A 26,913-nucleotide genomic window follows, 5' to 3' on the forward strand; every position below is an offset into this window, starting at 1 on the left:
TTGCATATAAAAATTAACAGGCGTTTCGTTTGACACAGATAACCAATTTGTCCTAATAACTTTGAAAAAAATCTTTCTTTTTTAATACCGTTTTATACGAATATAAATGAATCTTTCAGTTTCGGAGATAACACATAGCCTAAGACAGTCTTCACTCTCGTCGACACTCTTCGAAAGACCTAATCTCGAACCTTGCAACTTAAAAAGTAATCATACATCGGAATAAAAACCTGTACTAATTATAAAGGCTCACAGCGATTTCACGCTCAGTCTGCTTATCCGACTGCACAGTTTATCAACATTGATAAAGAAACGCAGGTTCTATGTGGGTCGTAACTTAGAACCACACTTGTATTAATACTGTACATGTTGTCGTTCATATTCATATTGGTTATTTTAAATAGTACCTTCCTAGTTATAGTTTCAACTATTTATATATATATAAACATTCTTTCTTCAGTCCTGGTTCCTTTTCCGACAAAAAATTATCAAATATAGTATGTATGTCTATGTAGAAAAGGCTAGGGAAAAGCTCCATTCTCCTAACCCTGTGAGTGTTGTAGTCAAAGAGAAATTTGTATAGGGTAGGCATTGTTAATATTATAATCAGTGGCTTCAGCTTGCGACTCTCATCCTTGAGGTCCTAAGTTCCATCTACGGCTGTGTACCAATGGATTTTCTGCATATGTGCGCATTTAACATTCGCTAGAAGTGTGACGGAAACATGGTCACAGGAAGCTCACATACCTGCCTATTAGACAAATAATCATGAAACAAATTCAGAAATCTGAAGCCGAACCTAAAAAGGTTAAAGCGCCAAGAATTTCTTTTGACTTTAATGCATTACCAATAAAAAAAATCTTAATAAAACATAAGATTACATAATCTATGACGAGAGATAAGCTAAATTAATTCGTTAAGCTCAAGTGGGGAAAGCCAATAAATGTAAAGTCTTATTTATTTATTACCTCTTCGTTGCATTACAATATAGAAATTGAACATAATTAAATGAAAAGGAGGGTAACTGGCGGCCTTATCGCTTTCGAGCGATCTCTTCCAGGCAACCACTGTGATAAAAAAATGTATTAAATCCGATAAGGTAGGCAAGAAGTGCAAAAATACATATAGTTATAAGATAAAACTAAACCGGAACAAAAAACGAGCTAAACTAAAAAAGGATACATGAAAAATAAAAAGTGCACATGAATCACAATAATTTAAGATCAGTCTCACGTCAGTTAGTCGTTAGTCCGAAAGTTAGGGATACGATGTGGACAGGTAATGTTTGTACAGAAATAATTTAATGGAAGATAGAGAAGGAGCTAAGCGAATAGGGACGGGAAGCGAATTCCATAGCCTAACTGCAGAGACCTTTAAGGATTCGCCAAGAGATATGAGATGAGATTTTAAGGCTATAGCTTTCGGAGGAGCGTAAGCTATAGTAATGGGGTCCCAGAAATTTGAAATCATTTTTGATATAGGAGGAGTTTTAATTAATTGTTAATAAAAAACACTTTAAGTATTTGTCTATGATATAAAATCACTTATTTGTTTAAAAGACATTTTTCAAATATTAGGATTTTGTAGTTTTTCTGTAGCATTATAAAAGTAATAGTAGAAAAGTCCTTTACAATTGTTTCTGAAAACACTTGTGCAAACACTATTAGTTTTTCAAGCTAGTTCGAATTGGGTGCGCGCACGCAGCCAACGCGCGATATTTTTTGTGCTTACAAGTCTTTAAATGGAATAATGAATATATTAATTTGTTATCTTTAAAATTTCGAGTAAGCAGGATAAAGTATAGCAAGAAATAGACGAAAAACTTATTACAACCAATAAACAATAGAACAAATTTTTAGACTTATGATAACTGCCAATAAAAGCAACAGAGAATTTCGTCTTACTTCTCATATTAGCAGTCATTAATTCTTAGCATAAAAAGAGAAATTAACGAATTCGATTGAACATCAAGGTGAGGGTTTAGGTGAGTCTATTTATTTTCCTCGTATAGTTTAAGTAGATTCAAGGACGTAAAGAAAGAAGAAAAGCAGTTTGGTCGAAGCTAGAAGAACGAGGCAGCAAGAATGATGTTGTGAGGCCGTCGACCCGAGCGGCTGGACAAACTGTGAGATTAACTAGTTTGTTCGCCCCGGCTCGTGTCGTTTTGTCTCATGAATCGACGCCATGCACATTTTTAAACACGTGCACATTATGGTGTACCAAAAATATATTTGCACGTTAGATTGTAAGAAGGAAGAGTGTCAACCTGCTACATTTGATACTGCAAGTGATAACAATTGTGCAGTGACATAGTAGCAGCTATGGCTGAATTATTTTGGGGTTATTAGGTAAAGAAAATACGTTAATATCCCCAGCGGTGCCGAAGGTTATAGCAAAGAGTCACTACCTATCTGTAGCGATCCTTTTCGTTTGTAAATTTTAGAGATTTAAAGTTCTTTCAAAGGCATGCAGTGGTCTATACAGGGTCAAATTAGCTCTAATTAACATTTAGTTAATAGGTCAGTAATCATGCGAATTCTGTATATACAGTATTTTTTTATTTAAATAATCGCAAACGAGCCTACAGGCAAAAAGGGCAGTCATCGCAGCCCATGGACACCTAGTTTTAGTAGGTGCGTTGCCGACCATTGAGGGAGGCGTTCATTTTGTATGTGTTACCTATTCGAAGGCGACAGCTATATAATCATTAGTTTTTAGAACTCTTCTCTGCTGGTATCAGGTATTCCTCTCTTTAATCGGTAGCATCGTGGTCAGCAACAAAGCAACTAGAGCGGACTAGCGGTTTCTGTCCAGCACCTCTCTTATGATAGTGTACAGTTTTACCTTCTGTGTTACCATGATCAGTTTCTGCAAATTCTCATCGCCTCTGCGTATTTTATGGCCGAAATAAGATATATATTGCATTGCATTGGTGGTTTAATGCATTTGAGAGCTTTGATAGCTTGCTCAATTTTAGAGGACAGACTATCAGGCTCTTCTGTTGCCCATGAGTTACTCCTGCTGCTTTACTTTTTTAAAAAGATATCTGGATTCATATTTCAATGAGTTCTGTTCGATTTCGAGACGCACTTCGTTTATGTGGTGATCATAGCCTTTCCAACAGTAATGTTGTACCAGACGGCTCAAATTTGCGTACCGTTGCTGATCTTCGGTCGAGCGAATACCATTTTCCTCTAGTTCCCTTCTCTCTAAGGGTTTCATTAGCATGTTTTCTCTAGCTGTTACCTCGATCGCCCTTTTCAGATTTTCCACTCCCATTTGCTGTTACTTTCTCTCTCTTCACTTTGAAACTCACCCATCCTGTGCGCAATACCTTGTCTGAAACCATCGGGGTTTAGACGTTGCATATTTGGAACCTGCTTAGATTTACATATTCTCTTAAAACGCACTTGGACAGTTGCCACAAGGAGCTGACACACAAAACGCTCGCCTCGATCATTACGTTCTCCGATCCCAAATCTGCCCGCAACACGACGAAGACATTCTTTCATTGTCTTACTCAACGTTTCGTAAAAGTTCTCTACTTCTTCTTCAGTAGATAGTGATGTGGGGGCATATACCTGCACGATATTTAGCTTGCAAGGTATGGTGTTCATTCAAATTGTTTATACGACCGCAAACTGCCTTTAATCCTGCAACCCACTTGTTCAGCGATCGCGGCACAATAAAGGCCACTCCAAAAAATATACTGTACTTCCTAGGTCTGTTGTAAAACGACCCAGTCCTTTCCAGTATGATTCGCTTAGCCCTAGCAGGTGAATATTCTTTCCGTGCATTTCGTTTTCTAGAATTCTCAGTTTGCCTGATTGATTAAGACCGCGCACATTCCACGTTCCGATGAGATGGGAATGACGAATCGATTTGTAGATGTTAGTTTCAACAGTAGCTGAGTTTCAATACTGAGAATCTTCAGGTGCCGCATGCATTTTAAGCCGGTAACATAATTCACACCACCTCTCCCGGGAAGATGTATTCGGGCGTCATCCGGATCGCCAGACGCATTTAGGAATCGGGTATAAATTTGCATAAAACAGAATAGCAATACCTTAATATTACAATAAAAGAAGGCTATATTATATTTTTCCCAAATTAATAAAAAATACAATTTGATAATAAAATAACCGTTAACGAACACTGTATGTTCGTATGCGTAATAGAACCTTTTTAATCTGTTTAGTAGTTTTTCGTACAAGTATATATCTTTTCTCTTGATGCCAAGCAAAAACTTCCAGGCATAAGAACTTCAACATTCTTCCTGTCTAAAAATAGCAATAGTGGGTGTCCTCTATATACTTTCGGAATTTTCCAACCCCGTTGAAAGTTAATTAATCATTAGAGTGTTTCTCGAATGAGTCGTAAAGCTACCGTGGCATTGATTGTGTTATCGTAAGAAGCCTCGACTGCTTCTAGCGCTTTAAACTAGGACACGTTACAGGCCTAACAACCTGAAATATATGAAATAAACACCACGCTATATTATATTTACCAAATATAATATACATATACCATTAAAGAATTGGTAATAATCTAAAACAGTATAACTAAAGTATGCACATCATGCCTAAGATATTAAACTTTTTAATCGTACCCAAATCCATTGTGGATTAGAAGCCAAAGTCAATAAAAAACCAGACATAGTCTTTGTAAAAGTTAAACATAAAGATAACTAAATAAAGTTGTAAAAAAGGATAGAAAAACGTATATAGGAAATTCATATTAATCTAAAACGCTCAATAAAAGCGCGCTACAAAATTATAAGAATATTTGTAATTTGCATACGTCGCGAGACGCATATAGCAACAAAATGTCGATAGCAATAAAGTATTTATAATAAATGGGGATATAAAATTGAAAATTACAATAGATTTACAACCACGGATTGTGTTTGCGAAGTAAAGAACCGTAGCCAACCGTCAGCAGATAAGGCTTTACAGCCCACCTATAAGTTTTGATTGGCAAACGTTTATTGCGAAACTGTTTCTCAAATCTTTATAGTTCTGATAAGCTAACAATTTTACGCCTTGGACATTTGAATTTATACGAATATTGCAATGGAAACATAATCGTTTTTGTGCCTTTTTATATTACCAATTACATAAGTCCAAACTGATTGTAGGCACCTAAGGATATTACCTACTTTACAAAGTCTCAAAGCGGACATTGACTGCCGTTTCAAAATCTAATACCTTTTTGACATTTAAAGTGTCTGTCTATTATACGTACTCTTGAGGGATAAATAAAATAAAAATTGTCTTTATTCGAGTACTACACTAAGTCCATGCCATGTTTTACACTAGTACTCGACGGAGTGAAGGCCTCCTCGAAATTCTTCCACTTGTCTCTATTCCTCGCGACCATTTTATAATCCGGGCGTCCTTTCTTTCTTCTTCCCACTGGCTCATTGCAATTGTAAGGGCCTTCTTGATCCATCTGATATCACAAATGCGGGAAATGTGACCGGCCCATTTCCACTTTAACTCTTCTGTATGCGTTACGACTTCTTTTATGTTTGTACGGCTTTGTATAATACCGTTTTTTAGCTTTGTCTCTAAGTTTCAATTGAAGAATCAAGCGCCATCCATAGCCCTTTGGCATACTACAATCTTCTTTATTAGCGCCTTGTTAAAAATGCACGTTTGCCATCCATATGGCAGACCTAGATCTGGAAGTATGCATGTGTTCTTTTATGACTGTTTTTTTATACTAAGGTCGGATATCAGAACTTCTTTTAATGTCCAAAATTTGTTCTATGCTAGGTTTACTCGTCTGTTGGTTTCACTTGTCGGTAATTTAACGATATTTGTTTATCTAGGTATATCTATGTAGTTCGGGGCATATTTAAGAGATGTGGGGTTGACAAAAACTGGTCATTCTTTGCTGTTTGCTGAGTCATAATTGTGTTCATTTCTAGGCCCATGCTTTTACTTGCACAAACCAATTCGTTAAGCATGTCTTGTAGTTGCGCAAAATAAAATACAAATAAAAATGACAAAGGATCGCCTTGTCTTACGCCTCTGCATACTTTTATTTCTGCTCTTATTTCACACGTCTTTCGTTTTGATAATTTGTATGAGTTCTATAACTTCAAAAGCACTATTACATTCAGCAAGAGCTTGCTACATGCTTTTGTGAGATATGGTATCGAAAGCTTTGGCGTTATCCACGTAACCTAGGTGTAGGCAGTTTTGGTCGTTATATTTTTTATAATCATGTCTAAAGTATAAATATGGTCTATGGTTGAGAAGCCTCTTCTAAAACCAGCATGTTCTACTGGTTGATATTCTTCGGTATACTTTGACTAGCGTTGTTCTAAACAGGAAGCGAACAAGTTGTACCACATATTTGGCTGAAGACAAACGTGCAGGCGTGTTACGTAGAATTAAGTGCCTGTCCCTGCACATGGACACTTGTAAGACCAGAAGGCATGCAAATGCCTTACCGGCCGTTAAGGTAGTGGTTAGATTGTGGATTATATATTGAGGTAAATAAAGAAAAACGATGAAAATTTTAATTTTAATAGTCAATAAATTCTACTATGATATAATATTTCCTAATATAACAATTTCATAGAGTAGCTCTGGGTACGCAGAATTGCACACAATAAAAAAAACTCAATTAAGCTGAATAACACATATAAAACGGTATTTAAAGTAACTTAAAAAACCTTAATCAATATAATATATTACAAAAAACTAGCAATTCCTGTTTTGTAGCCTATTTTTTATGTGAAAACACTGTTTTAACTAAAGTATATGTCGAAATTAAAGTATCTTGCTTTCTTCCCGTAAACGGGGCAGGCTCTCCAGTACTGTAACCAGTCCAGTACCTCGCGTACCAATTTCTATTGAGTTTGTGGACTGGATCTTTGATTCAAATTACTCTGAGAAATTTATCTTATTTTATATGATCTCCCATCACAACCAGCCTGCAAAGTTGACACAAATTGGTAAAGAGTTTAAAATAATTTTGCTAATAGCAACATACATACAATTAATTTGTAGAAACAATTCCATGCGCAGCAATCCTCTCTTTATTATGTTGACAGCTAGGCCTTCAATTGTATGTATGCTTATCTTATATAGTTTCTGAATATATAAAATTTCGTATTTTGTTTTGGTATGTCAAAAAGCAAACAACAACGGATCAGTACTTTAGCTAAATCAGTGTATAAGACATTTTTTTTAGGGTTTACTATTTATTTCTAAAGTTGAACAGAACAGAATCGTTACGGCTCATCTTCCAAAACGTATACTTACGTCACAACAGTCCTGTTCATAAAACTAGCATTTATTTGTTCTGCCACAAACATAAAATATATATCATGTTTATGAAAAATACTAATATATTTACATAAATTAATTGCGGCCATTTGCATTTTTTGATATGGAAATCTATTTAGTTAATTATCCTACACTTACTATACTTAGGCATATGAAGATTGGCGTATTCATTTCATCTATTTTGACATATAGTAGAATTAGGGCAGAGTAGTTAAACACATACGAAGACCTAATCCTGGAGGAATATAATAGAGGAAACATTTTGTCAAGATGTCCTCCAAGAATACTAAGAAATTTTGCATGGAAATCATACACTCAAAAACGAAGATACGAATACATCGTACGAATATATACCATACCATGAACGAGAAAAATATCGGAAATTTTGTTCTAAAAAAGAATAATTTTGTATATTTCCTGAACAATTATTAATGTAATATCTGTATACCAGTATACAAACGCCTGATCTGGATGAGAACGAGCCTTCATCTCTTTTCAGTGTCTTAAATGGTCTAATCGTTTAAAGTCTATTGATTATTTATATCGATCTAAATATCTATAGTCATTTTTTGAACATTTTTTTGTGGACGAATATCCATTTAGAATCTAATGTCTTTATGAGACGATAATTTTATTTGGATTTATTATTCCATTATCTAATTCATATACATCTCTGATTTATTTTGAAAAAATATTGGCATATAATCCATATCGGCCGCACTACAACCTCAATTTGAGTTACAACTCTTACGTTACGGTGCACAGTAAAAGTAGAAAAAGCTTTAGGTTCTTTACCGGTGAAACAATTATTGTTTCGAAACACGAACAGGAACTCTTTAAACTATAACAGACAAGTTACCTAGAATATTTTTTTCTACGTTCACTTTGCCCGTCATCACACGTAACATACAATTGACCGAGTCATTAATAGGAAATCCTTATGGCTATAGAAAAAAGGAACCACCTCTTCTTTAAATTATAAAATGAATGCTTAAGATACTTTCTTTATTCGTTTTACTAATCATTGCTTTAAATACGCCATAGACAATGTACCGTCTGATTCTCCTCATCTACTCAAAGTACTCTTACGTCTCTTTCTGTCAACTTGTGCTTACAGTGTGATGAAAGAGACGGATGATTACTTGTGTTAAACGGAAATAATGTTTGTATTATGAAGAATCTCGTTATGAAAATATATTGAATTTTGTTTAGTAGGGCGAAATACTTTCATACGAGGATGGGCCAAAGTAGTGAAAACGTCAATTCAACTAACGTCTTACAAATGAATACGATAAAATTACAAAAAATGACCTAAAACAACAAAATATTCGATAAAAAAATACTTTACAAGTTGACACATGCGTACGATAATTAAGATTCTTATTGGCTACATATTCTAAACGCTTAATTGATCGAAAATATACTCTATTTTAAGGTATTACGGTTCACGTTGCGATGAGACGGCTGAGTTGGGTCATAAATATTACTTTATCTAAACGATAACGGTTTTCAATTCCACATTTTTAAGTTACACGTTGGGCGTGAAAAATCACTGCAATTGCAAAAGAATATCAGCCCGACTCCGCGGCTTCACTATTTAACTAAGTAAATATCAATCAGTTTATACATTTTCAAACCAATATTTACTTTTAAATCTCTACAAATTTAATTCGCGTAATTTGGGTAACGATTTTATTAAATCTAATATTAACTATAATTCTATTAATTTACTTTGTTATTAATAATTCCGACACAAAGACACAACTTCCGTTTCTCACTCGACTTTTCTGCATCGGCTTTTCTATATTAATTTTTGTAATTTATAAAACATATTATTCCCACATTTCATTGTCAGAACAGAGTCACGCAAATGACAAAATTAGCTAAAATTTAAAAAAATCTCAAAAGATAGCATTCTTCACTTCGCATAGGACGAAATAGTGATCCGCTCTCCGCTCCGCATTCCGCTCTAGCGCGGCGGCGCGGGCAACTCGCATCACCGCGACGGGCAGGAGCTACCCGACTTGTTGCTCAAGCAGGAGAATCCGCTCGTGGCCGATTGGAGGCTCGACATTGAACCTCTGGAATATATCGTTATGTCAACCTGTTATCTAATTTCAGGTGTCCCAGATGCCGGCTGGCTAGTGATGATGACGCTCGAAACTATTCGTCAGTCATAAGAATAATAATAATTACATTTTTGTTCATTAATTATGGAGTATCTAAGGATAATACAATTTGTATGTGAATTGCCCCGGCAATGGGCTAGGTTCTTTTACTAAAATTTAAAAAAGTAAATACAGTTTGCAGTACTTGTGTGTTTTATTATATTGTCTCGACAGGACACAGAGCCTCAAGTATGGGACAGCCGTAATACTAAACTATGTTAAGAAATATGCTAATGAAGGATTTTCATAACCGACTAATTAAAAAAAAGAGAATAAATCATTATTATTATTAATTAATTTTTTTTAGTTAGTAATAATCAAATTTTGACAAGTAGAAAGTATGGGAACTCACTTGTAGTGATGGCTGGCAAGGATCTCGTGGAAGTACATGAGCTGGGCTGCACGAGAGGAAGTGTCGAGCAGCTCACAGCGCCACTGCAGCAGATAACTGCCGCTTTCGGACATCACGTGAGAGCCCTGATGCCGGCAAATGTTAATGAGGTAAATGCTTAGCTCCACTTGGTGCATTTCAGTAATAAAGTGGACCATATATGTCTTACTTATACGTCACCGTTTGTAAAACAAAGTGACAATGACAGTAATTCATAAAGTGGCTTTAAAAAACTGTATTAATATTTAAAAATATTGATTTTTAAATATCAGTCCCGTGACACTAACGGTAGCGTCCCTGTAAATAATTTGTCTCAACCTGTCTAACTTTCTTTCTAGAAATGTAATTTCGTCGAAATATAACAAATATATATTTGTATAAGAATGATAATTAACACGTAAACATATTGAAGTCTATTTACAGCCATGTCGAAGGGACTGGTGCGACGCCGTCTCGACTAGGAAAGCGTTTTGCTTTCTTGAAATTATGAATTGTTACAGCCAATAATATTATTACCTAATATTAAAATAACAACTTGTAGGTTCTGTAGTTTGTTTGTTTTTAAAATGTTGTGAAATACCACATTGGTGATAAGAAATCGTAGATATATATAATTAGATAGAGGTTATAAAAGAAAAAATGTCAAAAATGCAAATCGTTATAGCAGAATCAGTTTCAGAATTTTCCACTCTTCATTTAAAGAAAATCTGCCTTGGAAATTGGAAATAGTGATTAAATTCTTTTACCTGTATGCTCTCCCCGTCGTGGCAAACGAGGGCGGGTTCCACGCGATGGTATTGCTCACCCTCGCGCCACCCTTGCGCCTCCAACAAAGATTTACCCTCCTCTAAGGCCGTCCCACCCACGCAAATTGCTGAAATATTTATATTATAATACTATCGTGTTTTCCAAATGACATTAATGTTTTTTCTGATTTCCAAAACATCTCGAGATCGAACCCGCCATGAATAAAAGTAAAAGACTCTTCGCTTACGCTATGACAGAGTCACGACAGGTTCACTCTAGGTAATCTAATATTCGACTCCAACATAAATGTCAAATCGAGCAAAAACCATATTTACCAGCAGCGTGATCGGTCTGGTCCGGCTGCTCCAGTTCGCAGTCAGTCCGAAATACGGTGAAAGAGATATCGTGACGGAGCACGTCAAAGTCCCACGTCAGCACACTCTGAGGGTCACGATTCACCACTATCACTTCGTGAACCTGCCAAAGAGACGTTCACAATTATTCTCCGTCTTCAAAATATATATTAGGACCTGACTCTTTTCTGACATGGTTCTTCTAATGAGTGATACACTTAATCATAATTATGAGCGAGCCAAGCGAAACGCGAAAGATAATAAGTTGACACGAAGGGCTATTAAGAAAACAAATCAACAGATGATCTATGACACGTCCGTCGCGTCCAAGTCCGAATGTCCTCTAACAATAAAATTTGTTTTATAGTCGTTTAATTTTTACCTGTCCTTTGGCCAGGCTGACAGATCTATATATACTATCTTCGGAGAGAGGATCCCCATCTCTTTCAGTGAAGGCGCCGCTCGCGTACAAACTCTTCGGTACCAGCCCGCCCTCGTGGACGAAACTCTATAACACCAAAATATTTTTGACAGTTAAAATATTAGTCGAAACTTTTTAAGGTATCTTTTTATACACGTTTAATATCGATTACACATAAATCATATACGTAAATAGTGATATTGCTGTATGCCTTGAAATATTGTATAGTACGTTAATATTTCGTGTTATTGTGCTACAAATTAAGTGGTTTTAGTGTTAACAGTTAGAAGCAGCAAAGTGCCTTTTACGTTTTTGTGCTAATATTTATACTGAGCACTACAATTCTTCAAATTACATTAACGATAGTCATATAACGTTACACCGCACATTGGGATAAAAACATTAATTAAAAATATTTTTTTTATTTTATTAAAACATATACTATATGTATGTTCAATGTTTATAGTTATGATAATAAAGAAAAGGAGGACTACATCGAGAAAAGGTTATATAGGAAATGGAATAGGTCTTTATTATAAAACATATTAAATGAAGTTCAATCGCACTCCATGTCTAGATCCCAATGTACTGAATTTAACGAATTCTGACAATTGACAATACATGACGTCACGTTTACGGATAGTGTTGTAGTTCTCACGTGTCGTACGTATTTGTAAAAACGATGAGGCACGAACAATGATGTCTCTACTATGTCCGACTGTTGTAAAAAAGGCATTATTTATATCATTAGTAAGAACCACATAAAAATAACATGTAAAGAAATATTTTTGTTTCTTCATGTAATAAGGAATAGTTGTGGTTCAAGCAATTTACCTTGCAGGGCCCCCCGAGGAAGTCTGGGATGTATTCTTTGGGAATATAGTCGAGTAACCCTCCAGCTTGTAGATAATCCTTGCCACCGTAGAACAAGAACTTACTGCGGGTGTTTTCATCTAAAAAATTAAAATTAACTGTTTAACTGTGAAGACTTTGTTTATCAATTGCAATGAACGTATCCAAAAAAAAGATATGCAATTATTGGACTCGACCAACTCGACATCGGCCTTTAATGGCTTTTAAACACATCTGAGTTATAGCTAATAATACATTTGTAACTAGAATAAAAACTACATTTACCAGCTGTAAAACCACTTTCACTACACGCATTCTGAGCTGAAAGCTAAAACAAAGGTTTTGGAACTATTATGTTCCAAAACCTTTGTTTTAGCTTTTATTTAAAATACTTACCGATGAACGTGCTCACAATAGTCCACAATATCGGGAAGACTCTAGGGGCTCTGACGATGAGAACTCTGCCCATGGTCTCGGGGTAGTTGGCTTCCACTATCTGGATAATTCGTAGCAGAGCCCTGACGCCTGGTCTCCATAGATGCCTCATGTTCAAACCGTCAAGGTCTACCAAGAGACACCAGGAATGGACAGCGTGCTCCGACGATCGAGTTGCTTCTTCTAGTAATTTCAAGCCTTCTTCACATACGTGAAGAGTCTGAAAAGTCAAAGTCATAGACTAAACTCAAAAGACTAGAATGAGTATGTATAACTTTAACAGAATTAAATGCACTTACTACCCTATACGTCAAATTTAAAATATTTTTAGATGTTTACGAACAAAATAAAAAAATTATGAAACGATATTATTTCTTTGCACTTTTTGCCTCCAAAATGATAAATTTAAATAATAGATTATATGATGACCTAGTGACAAGTGTATCAAAAGAATATAAAGGTCAACATACCAACTTAAGAAGGCCATCCTCTCCAATTGACTTGAGCAGTCCCTTTACATCCATCTGCCCCAGACGAAGCACGTATAGGGGTCGGCCGTCTGTATTATTTCATTCGTCCCATTCAGTTTTTATTAAATAATATAGAACTACTGTTATTATAACAATTTTAAGGTCACCGGATAGAATGATAAGCGTGAATAGAGAATTGTTAGATACAGCATGTTCGCCGTATGTGTAAGGATGTGATGAGATCACCAAAGGCTACATGAAAATCCAGCCGCTCACTTATGCACTTTTTTTTTATAGACCAGGGGGCCTACGGGCAGGAGGCTCACCTGATGTTAAGTGATCCATCCATGGACTCTCTTAATGCCAGGGGGCTCACAAGTGAACTACCGGCCTTTTAAGAATTGGTACGTAAGTCGAATTGGTTCGGAAATACTTTTAACCGTTTGAATATTTTAGGCTGGCTATGACAGAAATGAAACAAACCTTTATCGTGGTGATGCCAGCCCCCAGGGAAATACTGTTTGACGACATCGGGAGTCTCGTACTCCGACAGGATCTTGTCCACTTGATGTTTCTTTCGCCATAGGAGAGACTGCGAGAGCATCTCTCTCGCTTTTTCCACGTTGAAATCTCTCGCGCGGAGGAAACGAAGAAGTGTCGTATCGCTTGGAACCTAAAATCAAACAAGCACAGTATTCAAAGTCAGAAATGTTTTTATGGGTCTCTCCTCGTCCTTTATTTATCAATAATGCATAGTAGTTTTTTTTAAACCTGAATTTATTAAAATAAAAAATACCGAAATAAATTTCTGTTTTCATTAAATACATATTCAGTTAACAATTATTGACACCTTTTCGATAGTGTCCGTGTCCATATATCCTGACATTCCTTTTTTTACTCATCATAAGCGACTAGGCGCATCACACAAACACGCACACGGCAATTGCGTTTAGTTTTTATCACGAAATTAGCTTCTTAATTAAAATTCTTTCACTAAAAATGTCTTCTGGTTAATGTACGAATAATAAAGTAACTGACAAACTTGTAGGAACATATTACCTTGCCCTTTTGCAGATCAGCTATCCACTTTCTTAGCTGCAGAAGCCTGGATTCCTGGATCGGACTCAGCTCGCCCAGATATCGCTTAATATACTCACTGTCCAGTGAGTATTGGTCTGTAACCATACATTGTAACGTGTAAGTATTCATGAATGAGAATGACCATTCTAAATTTTTTTTAATTATTTAACAAAATAAGCTACCGTTACAGATAACTCCAATGCCGTAACTGTTTACAAATACATAGATTGATGTCGCCTAATAACGTAACCCGGCGTAGGCACTGGAGCACTTCACTATTAAAATAATCTACGAAAGTAACACTTGTAGGTACTATAATACAATAACTAAAACGCATTTCTATTTACGATTCTTACACATTGAATATACCTACCAAATCGAAATACGTTTGAACAGAATTTTAAAGTAATCAAATTTTAATTTACGCAAACACATGGATAATGTAGGCATTGTTGTCATCAACTATATGGCGACGTGTAAATGGAAATTGTAAAATGTCGCTGGATAAACACGTTCAAACCATGGCATGTGAGAAAATCACGCAATTAAACACGTAGTATATAGTTATACTAAGATTTTATCTTGGTACTTAAACACAGAAACATTTTTTTTTTTCAAAGAAAAGAACTACGATAAATTAATTTTCTAACAAGATAATAACTACAACTAGTATAATTATGTATTTCGAACTTTACTATATATTCATAATATAATATTAGGTCCTTACATATGAAATTGACGTTTTGTCGTACTGGCCACTTTGACCTCAAATACCTCCTCTTTGGTTAGGAATTTCAAATTCAAATTTGTACAGCTATTTACTCATGTATTTTTGCTTCGATGACCTTTATTCATTTGTTTTTTCTTCTGTTTTTTTCTGTTTGCGTCACTCATTTTACAAAATGGAAAACTTAAAGTATCGCATTATTTACGAGTACGAGTTCCGCCATGGCACTAGTGCTGCGGAAACGACTCGAAGGGTGAATGATGTGTATGGTGGTCATGTTGCAAAAGAAAACACAGTTCGTTTTTGGTTCCAACGTTTTCGTTCTGGAAATTTCGACCTGCAGAACAAGCCCCGTGGACGGCCTGAGACCCAAGTTGATAATAAAGTATTCAAAGGCTATTGTGGAAGCGGATCCATCGCAAACCTCGTCCGAGTTAGCTGCAGGCTGCGGTGTTAGTGATAAAACTGTTTTAATTCACTTGAAGCAAATTAGGAAGATTAAAAAGCTTGAAAGGTGGGTACCTCACGCATTTACTGAAGCAAACCGGCACAATAATGAAGGTATTTTAAACCGAATCATTACCTGTGATGAAAAATGGATTCTTTACGATAATCGGAAGCGCTCAGCACAATGGTTGGATCATGGCCAGCCAGCCAAATCCTGCCCCAAGCGAAAATTAACCCCAAAAAAGTTACTTGTAAGCGTTTGATGAACTAGTGCCGGTATTGTTCATTGCAGTTTTCTCAAATCTGACCAGACTATTACGGCTGATGTCTATTGTCAGCAATTGCAAACCATGATGGAAAAGCTAGCGGCTAAACAACCTAGGCTGGTCAATCGCTCCACGCCACTCCTACTTCACGACAACGCTAGACCACACACTGCACAACAGACGGCTCCCAAATTAGAAGAGCTTCAATTGGAATGTCTAAGACATCCTCCGTACTCCCCGGACCTTGCTCCAACAGATTATAATTTTTTTCGAAATTTGGACAACTTCTTGCAAGGGAAAAAATTTAACTCTGATGGGGCAGTCCAAATCGCCTTCACAGATTTTATTGATTCCCGTCGGACTGGCTTTTTTAGTAAAGGGATCAATGAACTACCTATGAGATGGCAAAAGTGCATAGAAAACAATGGTTCATACATTTGATATAAATATATTGTATTAAAAAATATTTGACTTTTTGTTCCTCCGATGCAAAACGCCAATTTCATATGTAAGGACCTAATATATAACTACTATGTAAAATTCAAAGTGTGGCAGAACATGCAGTTTAGATTGTACCACCATAATATTTTTGCACATTTCTTTTAAATATATTATTATTATTATAACCTGAATAGCAGGTGTATCTTCAGTACCCTGTCTTGAGACCCTTAAGAAAAAAGACACTCACGTCCCATATTAATATATAAAATTGTAGTCTATGTATTGGTCGTGTCCTGTGGTGTAATGAATCGATGTAGGACTTCTATCTCCAAACTCTTTATTAGATAGAATAGAATATAAATAGACTGGCAGCCTGTATGAAGAATAGTAATGTCTATAGAGGAGTTTAATCGTTGAATGAAATAAATCAATGACGCTACAACCTTTTTGGTTCTGTGCCTCAGATTTCTGTATCTGTTTCTTGATTTGTGGTAAAATTTCATAGGTAAGTAGGTGATCAGACTTCTATGCGTGACACACGCCGACTTTTTGAGTCTTAGGTAAACAATATATTCCTTCACCGTTCAAGTGAGTGTTAAATGCGCACATATAAAGAAAGTCCGTTGAAGCACAGCCGGGGATTGAACCTATGACATCAGGAATGAGAGTCGCACGCTGAAGCCACTAGGCAAACACTACTTTCCTGGATTCAGGAAGACTTTTAAATTATTATTATAAATTCACATGTTAATAATTACTATTTCTGTATGTACAATATTCTATTTAAGTTTCCAGACTATCTATACGAGTAAATACCATAAATAAGTTGAAAACAAGATAATGGCTTTACAAATTTTTTCAATTTAATCCATTACAATCTGCATTCCGCCCACTACTCGTTGAACTTGGAACTAATTTCAAGTTCGCTTTATTTGCAAAAGGGTTGCCAGATGCATCCTCCAGGGTTGTTGCTTAATACAATTATACATTAAAATGTTAAAATTACGATAAAATAACGTTTTGCCTTCGAAAATCCGGTGGCCGGTTAATGCAATATAAATAGAAACTGTGCTTTTATAAACCCAGTTTCTTTAAGATTTCATAGAATAAAATATTTTCCGGACGTAAACTTACAGGTGTTTTTTTTAAAAGACAATAATCACTTTAAGGCAGGGATGGGCAGACGAGATAAAGAGAATAGGAGACACAACATGGACAAGCAGAGCTTACAATAGATAAGACTATTTGTCACAGGACACGCTGATCACCAAAACATCACAGCACATCTGATGTATTAGATTAAGTTAGGCTATGTAACTAATACTGTTTATATATATATATTACTGGGTGTCAGCAATAAATCCTCAATAATAACAATTACTTAAAATGTTCAATACGTTGTTAGAACTTATAGATAATAGATTGTTGACAACCCTAAAACCTACTTGGTGCTGTGTCAAGGCCAATGCGGCACTTTAGAAATCCTTTAAGTACGGCACAAAAATTGTCGGAAAATTTTCCCAATAAGATCTCTTAAGAAAATGTTATAAACTGTAAATCAGAACAAATATCTCCAACCGATTACAACTTAAAGATTTATCCTGCTGTGACTGACGTACCGACATACTTTTGAATCGATATTTTTCCTCTTTCTCTTGAGAATGTATTTAAAAAAAGAAATTAATAAATTAAAAATAATAATTGCGTTATCATAGGGCTATCACAGTTCAAAATGTTACAATCATTACTTGTAACTTTTTCATCGTTTTTTGGAGACAATTAGCACATAATATACTGACAACAAAACCTGTGGGCGTGTACCACCTACGCACATCTTTCCTTTTATTGTGATATATTTTAGCAGTGATTTTCGTTTTATATACATAAAGGCCACGACAAAGCCACCATTGTATTAGTTACACGAACAGTAGATAAGGTTCAACGCCTCATATTTTAGCAATATTATCACTTAACTAAGATGTAAAAAAAATACAAAAAAAGAAAATTAACCATATATTACACTTATCTAGTCTTGTCTGCTCTGTCGCTGAAGAATGAATGAAAGAGGGGACGACATAATATACGCTATAATCATTGCAAACAACAAAACTAGAACTAGACTGTCCCACCTAGACATGCCAGGTATGACGTCAGATGTCCCACACAAACAAGGCGGCAACTGGCACACGTCTTGCGCGTTTTCCTCGTTCAAGTTAGGTGTAGAGGACGCTATCCTGCTAATTTTCTCCTCGCAGGCGTTCAGGCAACTTTCTTTCGTTTTCACACTAAAGCTAGAGGTAGACGTCGTTTTATCCAAACACTTGTGTTTACTTTTGCGTTTCGCTAGAAATTTAAGGGCCTGGCTCGATTTCTTCTCGGCGGAGTGCATATCTTTAGGAAGAGATTTGCTACGAGCGCTTAAAAGTCTATGTGATGATTTTGCGAGTCCCAAGGTACTCCGCATCCCGGAAGGACCTGGGAAAGAAAGGGAGGATTGAGGGACGGAGGTCATTTGGAATGGTTAAAGGAAAAAAAATCGTTAATCGTTAGCTTTTAGAGGCCTTTTAATAATGCGCAGATGAACAGAACGGCCCAGAACCAGGTTTCATTTTCAGCCATATTCATCGCTCATTAACATTACCGATAATAATTTAATGTAAATACAGAAAGTAATGGTTAAATTTCTCACTAACAACTTGTCAAGTTGGTGATATCTGACACGAATCCAATTAGCGTCAACAACAGCAGTGTCGTTATGACAGGCGCAAACAAATTAAGCGGTTGGAGAGGAGAAAAGCTATTTGTCCTTTAGATTAAAAACGAGAACAATTATACAAAACGTGATCAATAATTCTTACGCGAGCAACATTCATATAAGTAAGACCGTTTTTAAGAAACCACGTTTTCTCCTATCTAAAAGGTTAATTAAGTTTTGTACTTAACAATCTTAGAAGTCGTGAGTGACGGTGTTACGGGTTCGTTTTAGGTGTTACACTTAGAGCTGTAAATATATTATAACCATATTCGCGCCAAATCTCGGCTCTAAATATTACCATTACTTATTTCTTTACTAGGAAGACGATAACGGGGTAATAGTCCAAAAATAACCATTATTAATAAGTAAAATTAACCTCAAATAGCTACTGAATGCTATGTTAAGATGAAAGTTCTCAGCCATTTTTAAATTCAAGCTTTTACGTAAGCTCGCTATGTAAATTGAAGCTATAACAATATTAAACCGTTTGTTCTTTGATGAAATACGAGTTTAGGATAGCTTTAGACCCGTTGAATTATTTCAAGCGCACAGGACAGTCTATTTACCATAATGTCATTTCGCGTGACCCACTCCGCCATCGGTTACATGCATAATTCATTTCAAGAGATATATGCAGACTGTATCACGAAACTATTTAACTAATCTAGGCATTATTTAAGCTACACTAGAAAGCTATACAGTATACAATAATAAATCACATGAGTGATAAACGAAATAATTAAAGCCCGAATTATCCTTGTCAAACCTAAAAATATTTTCAATACAGTAAGTCATACACGCTGTTCAGAAATGATTGTGCTTATGATATCCGTGTTTTGGTCTAACGTTGCCTCTATAGTGTTCTTGGTGACATGGAACCTTATCCCCAATGACGTAATCTGCACAACTACATCAGTGGACATCAGATCGTGACGGGAACATTGCATTGCATATATCTTAATAAACATACTGTTTTTGATGGAAACAAGACCATTCCCATTGCAATCAACCAATATTCCTTCATGACCACTCTTACTTGGTCTCTGTGTGCATCGCTGTTCGCCTATTTGAAGCTGATTCTTGTATTTATACAAATTATACCATTTGAAAAGGCAAAAGCGACTAATTTTGCTTATGGCGCCATGATATATATACCTTTAGATACCATTCTTCAATGTTAAGTGATTTTAAGTGTGAATTTTATGTATTTCGCGTGTATTGCTAGACTTGTCGTGAAATCCTGCAACCTTGCAAGCAAGGCTCCAGGGAAAAGGACACCATCGATAATGTACGTGCATCTTATGCGATTTCATCACTTTGATCTACTTCTCTTCCATTATCATAAACATTCATCTACTTATGTCCTAAAATCAATATTCTACTTACGATTAATACCACAAGCGATCGTCGTGCTGTTCAACCACAATTCTAGACAACTTTGGAAATTATAATATCGTATGAGACGGTATAGGAATAGAGATCTTGGGATGGAATTGATGTCGCAACGAACATAAATTTGAATTACATATATTTCAAATAAAATGAATACGATTTAGAAATGTGTTTTAATTTGATTAATTAACACACTAATTACTTTATACTTTCCGCTTAGGCAGTGGTACAAAGCGTCCAAAATGATTGTGCTTTTCGTGGACGTTGGGTTGCCTACCTAGGCCTCCGTCTGTATCCTTGTATCTTATCAAAATTTTGCACAACTATATCAGTGCTCATCAGATAATTACCGTTAGCTTGCATTTGTATTCTATATTGATAGAGGCTTTTTAGTGAAAATATCATTTCTATTATGACAAATCAGTATTTGTTAATGGCGTCTTTGTTGTTGTTTTGGTCTTCTTCTGTTCGCATATTTTGAAATAAGTTCTCGTGCATATACAGAAGATTAGTTTGGAGAAGTTGAATGTGACCATCTAAGTTACAGAGGAATGCTTCTTTGCACAAATATAATCACACAAAATGTTATTTGTGAGTATTGCCAGATCAGCGGATATCAGCTTTAGTGGCTGTTGCCATACCTTGCGACTTAGTTACACTTTTATACATCGTAACAAATATCCTTATATTAATTCAGATAATAAAATATACATTACAACAAAATATAGAACATTTACTTATTCCGGCTGATGCCACAGGAAATTGTTGTAAAGGCATTTATATGAGATAATCCTGTAAGATTTCATGCTTTGAAAATTGTTTTCTATACTAATAATTCAGTTAATCTCGCAAAATACTTATATAATATACTAAATGGATGTCTAATTTCTAGTAAACCGTGTTATTAGGGCACTGCGTTGACTAGCTACGCCCTGTATAGTGTACTGTGTTATATCAAAGATGTAAGACGAAATACTGAATAAAGAAATAAATATATTTTTTGTATGAATTACAGGCCTATATATATTTAATTGTTTTGAATTGTGTAATCATGGAGCTTACACGCTAGTTGTATGGATATAAATATTTAAGTACAGTACAGTTTCGGGCTAAGTTTTCATCCAAAACAACGAGCGCAACTTCTTAACTTATAAGGAACACAGGGATACGGATATTATATGTACGCTTGTTTGCTTATCAACTGTTCTCGAAACCTACTGGCCATATTTGAATGATGTTTTATGTTTGAATTTCCGTAAAGTTTTATTTAAATGAAGTCAAATTATGAGTTAAGTTATCTGTTCCGACTATAAATATCTTGCCCAGGTGGTTCTTTATAGGTGATTATGGTAAGCAGGTGTCGGCTTCAAAAAGTGTAAGAGAGGCGTCGCCGCGTCTTGCTCAACGATAAGGCAAGGTAAACTCGAAAATTGTTAGCAAAAGATTTAATTTATAAAATAGTCTTATTGACATATCTTGACAAATCTATAGAAAATATATTATTATTAAACGTACTTATATGTGGTCTTAGGAAAATATTTCACCCTTCAAATGTGCTGTACAGAACAGTTGTTACACGAATAGAAATATAATAGAATTGACATAATTAAATGAAAGCAGGGAAACTGGCGGCCTTATCGCTTTCAGCGATCTCTTTCAGGCAATCACGTTGAGAAGAAATAACTTAGATAAGGTAAGCAAGAAGTGCAAAAAAACAAAAGACATAGTTATTTAGAAAAACTAATGGAACAGAACAAAGCAATTAAGACATGTAAACAGTGATCAGAAAGATATTTAAAAAATGTACAGTTACATTAACATAATAGCAAATAAATGATTTAAATGGGCTCAGGTTTAACCGAAGATCCCCTATCAAAGGCACCCTACAATGCCCATTCGTCCGTGATTTCTTCATCGGCCTTTTAGAAACCACAACTCAAGGCCATTTAAAAATTAATTAACAAATATAAACTAATTTCAATGTTTATATTTGTGTAACGATACTTATTTGTCATGTCCTGCCTTAAAATATGTAAAGCAAAGGTCAAAGTGATAATCCCCCATGAAGTGGGTAAATATGAAACAATTCAAGTGTACCTTTGTTTTACGGTCATAAAATGCAAATAAAAGCGACCTATCATAATGTTAATAACGCTCGGCGTTCAGGGACATTCTCAGCATAAGTAGGCGTTTTCTTAAATAATGCATTAGCCTTTTACTTTGAGTTATATATTAAAACACTTATGTTTAATAAGAATAATAGGTATTTACGAATAAACACAACCGTTTTTCGATATGGCCGACATCATAAAGTAGTCTACTTCTGTTGGACCATGACATATTATGCACACCTAAAAAAAATTTGTCATAAAAATGCAATTAACGAAAATTGTCCATAACACGTAAACGTACCTGGTAAAGAATGTTTCTTGGTTTCAGCAGCGGGTCGTGGAGATAATGGCTCCGTGCCACGAGACACCACGCGGCGCAACTCCCGGTTGAGCGAGGGGTCAGATGACTTCCAGGGTTTCAGGTCTTTCACACCATCATCGTAGACTTCTTTCATGAACTCCTCAATTAGCTCCTTGCCTAAGGTTCGTCAATTAAATATCCATGTTAGATATAATATTATTTACTATTTTTTACACTTCACACGACGTTTCAACGAAATACAATATCAATTGACCTGATGATCTAAAACTGGCCTTTGTTAAGGCCCTCATAATTTCTGGGGGTATATATAACCGGTATAATAAAGAGACTTTGAACTCAAACTCAAAATAACTTTATTCATATAGGTAACCAAGTACACTTATGAACGCCAAAACAAAAGATGTTAAATTGATTCTAAATTTACAATTACTACCAGTTCGTAAGTCGACGGCGTAGAACGGGAAAGAAGTACTGGCAAGATACTCTCCGCCACTGCAGTAAATTATAAATTTCATTCTCGCGGTTGAAATTCCATTATTACGACAAAGACGTATAAACATGACTTTATCTATAATAAAATAAAAACAAATCAGTGGCACTATAACCTTTTTAGGTCTGGGCCTCAGAGTTCTGTATCTATTTTATAACCATTTGTCAATCTAATAGGCAAGTAGTTTTCAGCCGCTTGGCTGGACAGTTTCAGGGTGTTGTTGACAGTTCACGATGTTTTCCTTCACCGTTTGAACGAATGTTAAATACGCACATAGCTGGGGATCGAACCTACGACTACTACGACTTCAGCGGTTACAGTTGCAGTTGCCACTAGGCCAACACTGCTGTTACTGACTTCTATGTATACCTTTCGCAATATTTGAGGCGTACTGTTTCATGGCTATCTTCTCCACAGTGCTCTCCAGGCCGAAGAAATTCTTCACATCGAGGAGCGCGCTCTGCTCGAAACAGGTCCAGTTCGTGTTCTCGGGATGAACCTATACATAACAATTCAATTATTGCATTCACTGTCAAATAGCTGGGAAACGGTATATTCTTCTTTTTAATTCACAAGTTAAAACTAATTTAAGCGAAGGTAGACTGTGTTCCTATTGTCATTGAATTTTCTTCGTGTACCGTTTGGTCAAAGGCGTTGAAACCTCGTCTGACAGTAATACAGCACTTAAATAAAGGCCAAAAATTATATACCCACATTCCACTGCATGCGCATCATTTAACCAATAAAATACCTTAACCTGTAATTTTATTTAAAAAATATTGTTTATTATCTACCTAAGAAGACTCCTAACTCTTGCCTACTGTTATATTTTTTCTTGCTTATGTAATACACAATTAATATATAAGCCTAATGAAGTGTTAACGTTCTCTGGTTTTTGAAGTTATACTTCTTTAGGCGCGTTAGGGAAAAATGAGAGTAAATTTTAGAGTCGAGCGCACATCGTCCCAAAAAACCGACACCTAGTTTTTCTATTGTTAATGTCGTTTTTTCTACAAGCGTACACTAAAATTTATGAAGAGATTTTTATCGTTACGCCAAAGAAGTATAACTTCTAACGTAACATAAGCACACACGCGGTTTTTTTATAAATAAAATCAGTTGAAACAAAATAACGATATAGATAACATAGTTGTCAGTATATAGTATATACACAAAAATAAAGCATGTAATGCTCTTGTGTAAATGATAGAATGATACTCAAACTACCGAAATAACTAATTGAATGTTGGATCAATTAATGAAACTATCTTAATGAATCCATCAAAATGCCTGTAAACACGTAATAACGACCGGCATAATCGTTTCTTCTCAATTGTTCTTGACATACATTTATGACGGAAGTATATTGCCTTATCAATTGTTCAAATATATCACACTACATAAATTAAAAGCAGTTTAATCTTCTAATATTGATTAACATACACAACACATAAGCGTTTAGGCATCAGTTGAGATTACGTTATTAACATTTTCTTATCAAAATCAATAATTCGGCATTTTACTGACAATCGCCTTTCTTTGGATTTCATAAAGGATCACAGGTTTTATTGTAATAGTCGTATAAAAATAAAATACTCTGTGGCTCAACCACCTTTTTTGGTCTATGCCTCAGATCTCTGTTTCTATTTCATGATTTGTCAATCTAATAGGCAAGTAGGTGATCAGCCTAAATCAAACTCAAAATAACGAATACAATTTCCATATAATGAGTACTTTATCTTCTGAAGCCTGGTTGGCCTACATGGCCTGACACACGCCGTCGACTTTTTTGGGTCTAAGGCAAGCCGGTGTCCTTACAGTTTTTATTCATCGTTCAAGCGAATGTTAAATGCGCACATGGAACATCGCACATCGACCCTACGACCTCAGGAATGAGAGTCGCACGCTGAAGCCACTAGGCTAACACTGCTTATAAGTTAACCTTACTATATAAGTTACTATATGTAATATTTCGTTTTAACCATTTTTTTAGTAACGAATAAAACTTTATAATAATGAGGTTGTTTTACAAAAAAAGCTTACATAGTAACGACATTTCTCGACAACAGACACCCTCGATGCGAAGGTCTCATTTGTGGCTTCGATCTCCAGAACACGACCCTTGAGGTCCAGATGATTCTTCTGAATGAAGTATACGTAGTCCACACCTATCATCTGCAAAAAGCCAAAACGTCAACCTTTTGAGACATAAAAGATCTACGCTAATATTATGTAGAAGTACCAAGTAATCTGCGCCGCGTTTAAAAAATATTTCATCAGAAGAAAGTTATATTATCTTTGAGTAACAGTCATGAAGTATTGATTTATAATTATTGTGCTCGCTCAACGACAAGAATAGCTAAGATGAAAATAACTTTATCGTGTTGTTATATCTATCTAGACACTTACCTTTTTCAGAAGATAGGGTGCTTCTACGTTAAGCTGACAGCGTCTGGTAGTGTGACGCTGCGCATCATCAGCCGTCCAGCTATCATCTGTGATGACACACTCCAAGACCACTGGTATCTGAGGGCAGTTCGGAAACCGTCTTTCGTATGCCTGTAAACAAAGATTATTTGTAATTAAAGACGTGTGACAATTAAAAACTTATTTCTTCTATAATATAATAACTAAAATGTTATTGAAAGGAGTCCCTTTAGGCAAGGTTCGAAGATGCTGGCAGCAAAAAAACTAAACCAAACCAACCTACCTGTTTTTTCTACCTCGGACAAAGTTTTTTTTTATTTACTAACTATTCCAAGGGGGAAAGCTGCCAGTATCTTTGGAAACTTGCCTAAAGCCTTAACCTTAAAAATCTATTATTAAAAGGAGTGCTTTTAATAATAGATTTTTAAGGTTTTTAGTTTTAGGTGCATTATTTTAGTATTTTCAGTATTTGATATATACATATGTTAGCTTTTAATATTTATTTAATTAAATTCTAAACATTTATTATGAAACATATTCTTAAGAATCTTGCTACAAATGCGTATGTGCAAGTTGTCATTTGACTCGTTCGGTTAATTAGAATAGTTACGAATTGACTCGAACATCTCCCTGAAGTGGTATGGTAGAGTCGGAGTAGGGAGGAGATTATAAAAGAGGTTGTGTCACATGCGCACGGGCAATTCCTTTGTATAAGTTTGGAGTTATAGAAAATTGTACAGTCAGTGAAGTGAATTATAGCCAATCAAGTCATTATTGGTGTGTTTAATCTCCTACCCTAAGAACTAGTTCAACTAGCCCTTATACATAATTATATAATAAACATTTCTACTTTATAATCAAATCTTAAAAACAAATGGTCTACTTTCAAGTCGAGTTGTAAAGTCTCCTACATAATTAAGAATTCAAAAAATGAAACTCTTTTTGCCTTATTTGGGCCGTAATTATATTACATTTAAAATATACCATTTATGGTATTAACCATCAATTTCACTACAACTTTTTGCGTCGTCAATAAAGTAGAAAACATCGATCGGCTATATCCGCTTTAATTGCCTCTATATGCCCTTGCCATACTGTGCAACAAATGTACTTCATTAAAAATCGAAACTTTGTTGAACCTCAAACATTCATCGCTTTAGATATTTTACTCCTAAGATTGAATTCAAACTCCAAGAGATCAATTTTTGATACATTAATTAAACATAAATAAAAAAAAAACGATTTTTTTTAAAGACAATCAAGGTACATAACATATTATTAAGAATTTAAACACGCAACTGTACATAGTATCGTTTA

General features: G+C 35.3%; 1 protein-coding gene and 1 long non-coding RNA gene across 3 annotated transcripts in view; one reads left to right on the forward strand and one right to left on the reverse strand.

Annotated features, from left to right (window-relative positions):
* Positions 1-1,658: 1,658 nt before the first annotated feature.
* On the forward strand, positions 1,659-9,613 carry LOC123709215. Its single transcript, XR_006753705.1, has 2 exons — positions 1,659-1,984; positions 9,423-9,613. It is a non-coding gene; the product is annotated as an uncharacterized LOC123709215 (long non-coding RNA).
* The window catches only part of LOC123709214 (protein real-time), a 31,779-nt gene continuing 13,110 nt past the window's right edge, over positions 8,245-26,913 (reverse strand). The window contains exons 2-15 of one of the 2 annotated variants that reach the window (XM_045660336.1): positions 25,579-25,728; positions 25,213-25,344; positions 23,539-23,668; positions 22,659-22,835; positions 14,198-14,313; positions 13,622-13,811; positions 13,139-13,227; positions 12,630-12,888; positions 12,216-12,334; positions 11,343-11,468; positions 10,943-11,084; positions 10,607-10,734; positions 9,822-9,946; positions 8,245-9,382 (exon numbers count right to left, since the gene is read on the reverse strand). In XM_045660336.1, the coding sequence (XP_045516292.1) occupies positions 9,298-9,382; positions 9,822-9,946; positions 10,607-10,734; positions 10,943-11,084; positions 11,343-11,468; positions 12,216-12,334; positions 12,630-12,888; positions 13,139-13,227; positions 13,622-13,811; positions 14,198-14,313; positions 22,659-22,835; positions 23,539-23,668; positions 25,213-25,344; positions 25,579-25,728 (1,968 nt within the window). In that variant the 3' untranslated portion in view covers positions 8,245-9,297. Of the gene's footprint in view, positions 9,465-9,821; positions 9,947-10,606; positions 10,735-10,942; positions 11,085-11,342; positions 11,469-12,215; positions 12,335-12,629; positions 12,889-13,138; positions 13,228-13,621; positions 13,812-14,197; positions 14,314-22,658; positions 22,836-23,538; positions 23,669-25,212; positions 25,345-25,578; positions 25,729-26,913 lie in introns of both variants that reach the window. The other variant, XM_045660337.1, reaches the window with a different exon arrangement.

Source organism: Pieris brassicae, chromosome 5, assembly GCF_905147105.1.
Source record: "Pieris brassicae chromosome 5, ilPieBrab1.1, whole genome shotgun sequence".
Classification (NCBI taxonomy): Eukaryota; Metazoa; Arthropoda; class Insecta; order Lepidoptera; family Pieridae; genus Pieris; species Pieris brassicae.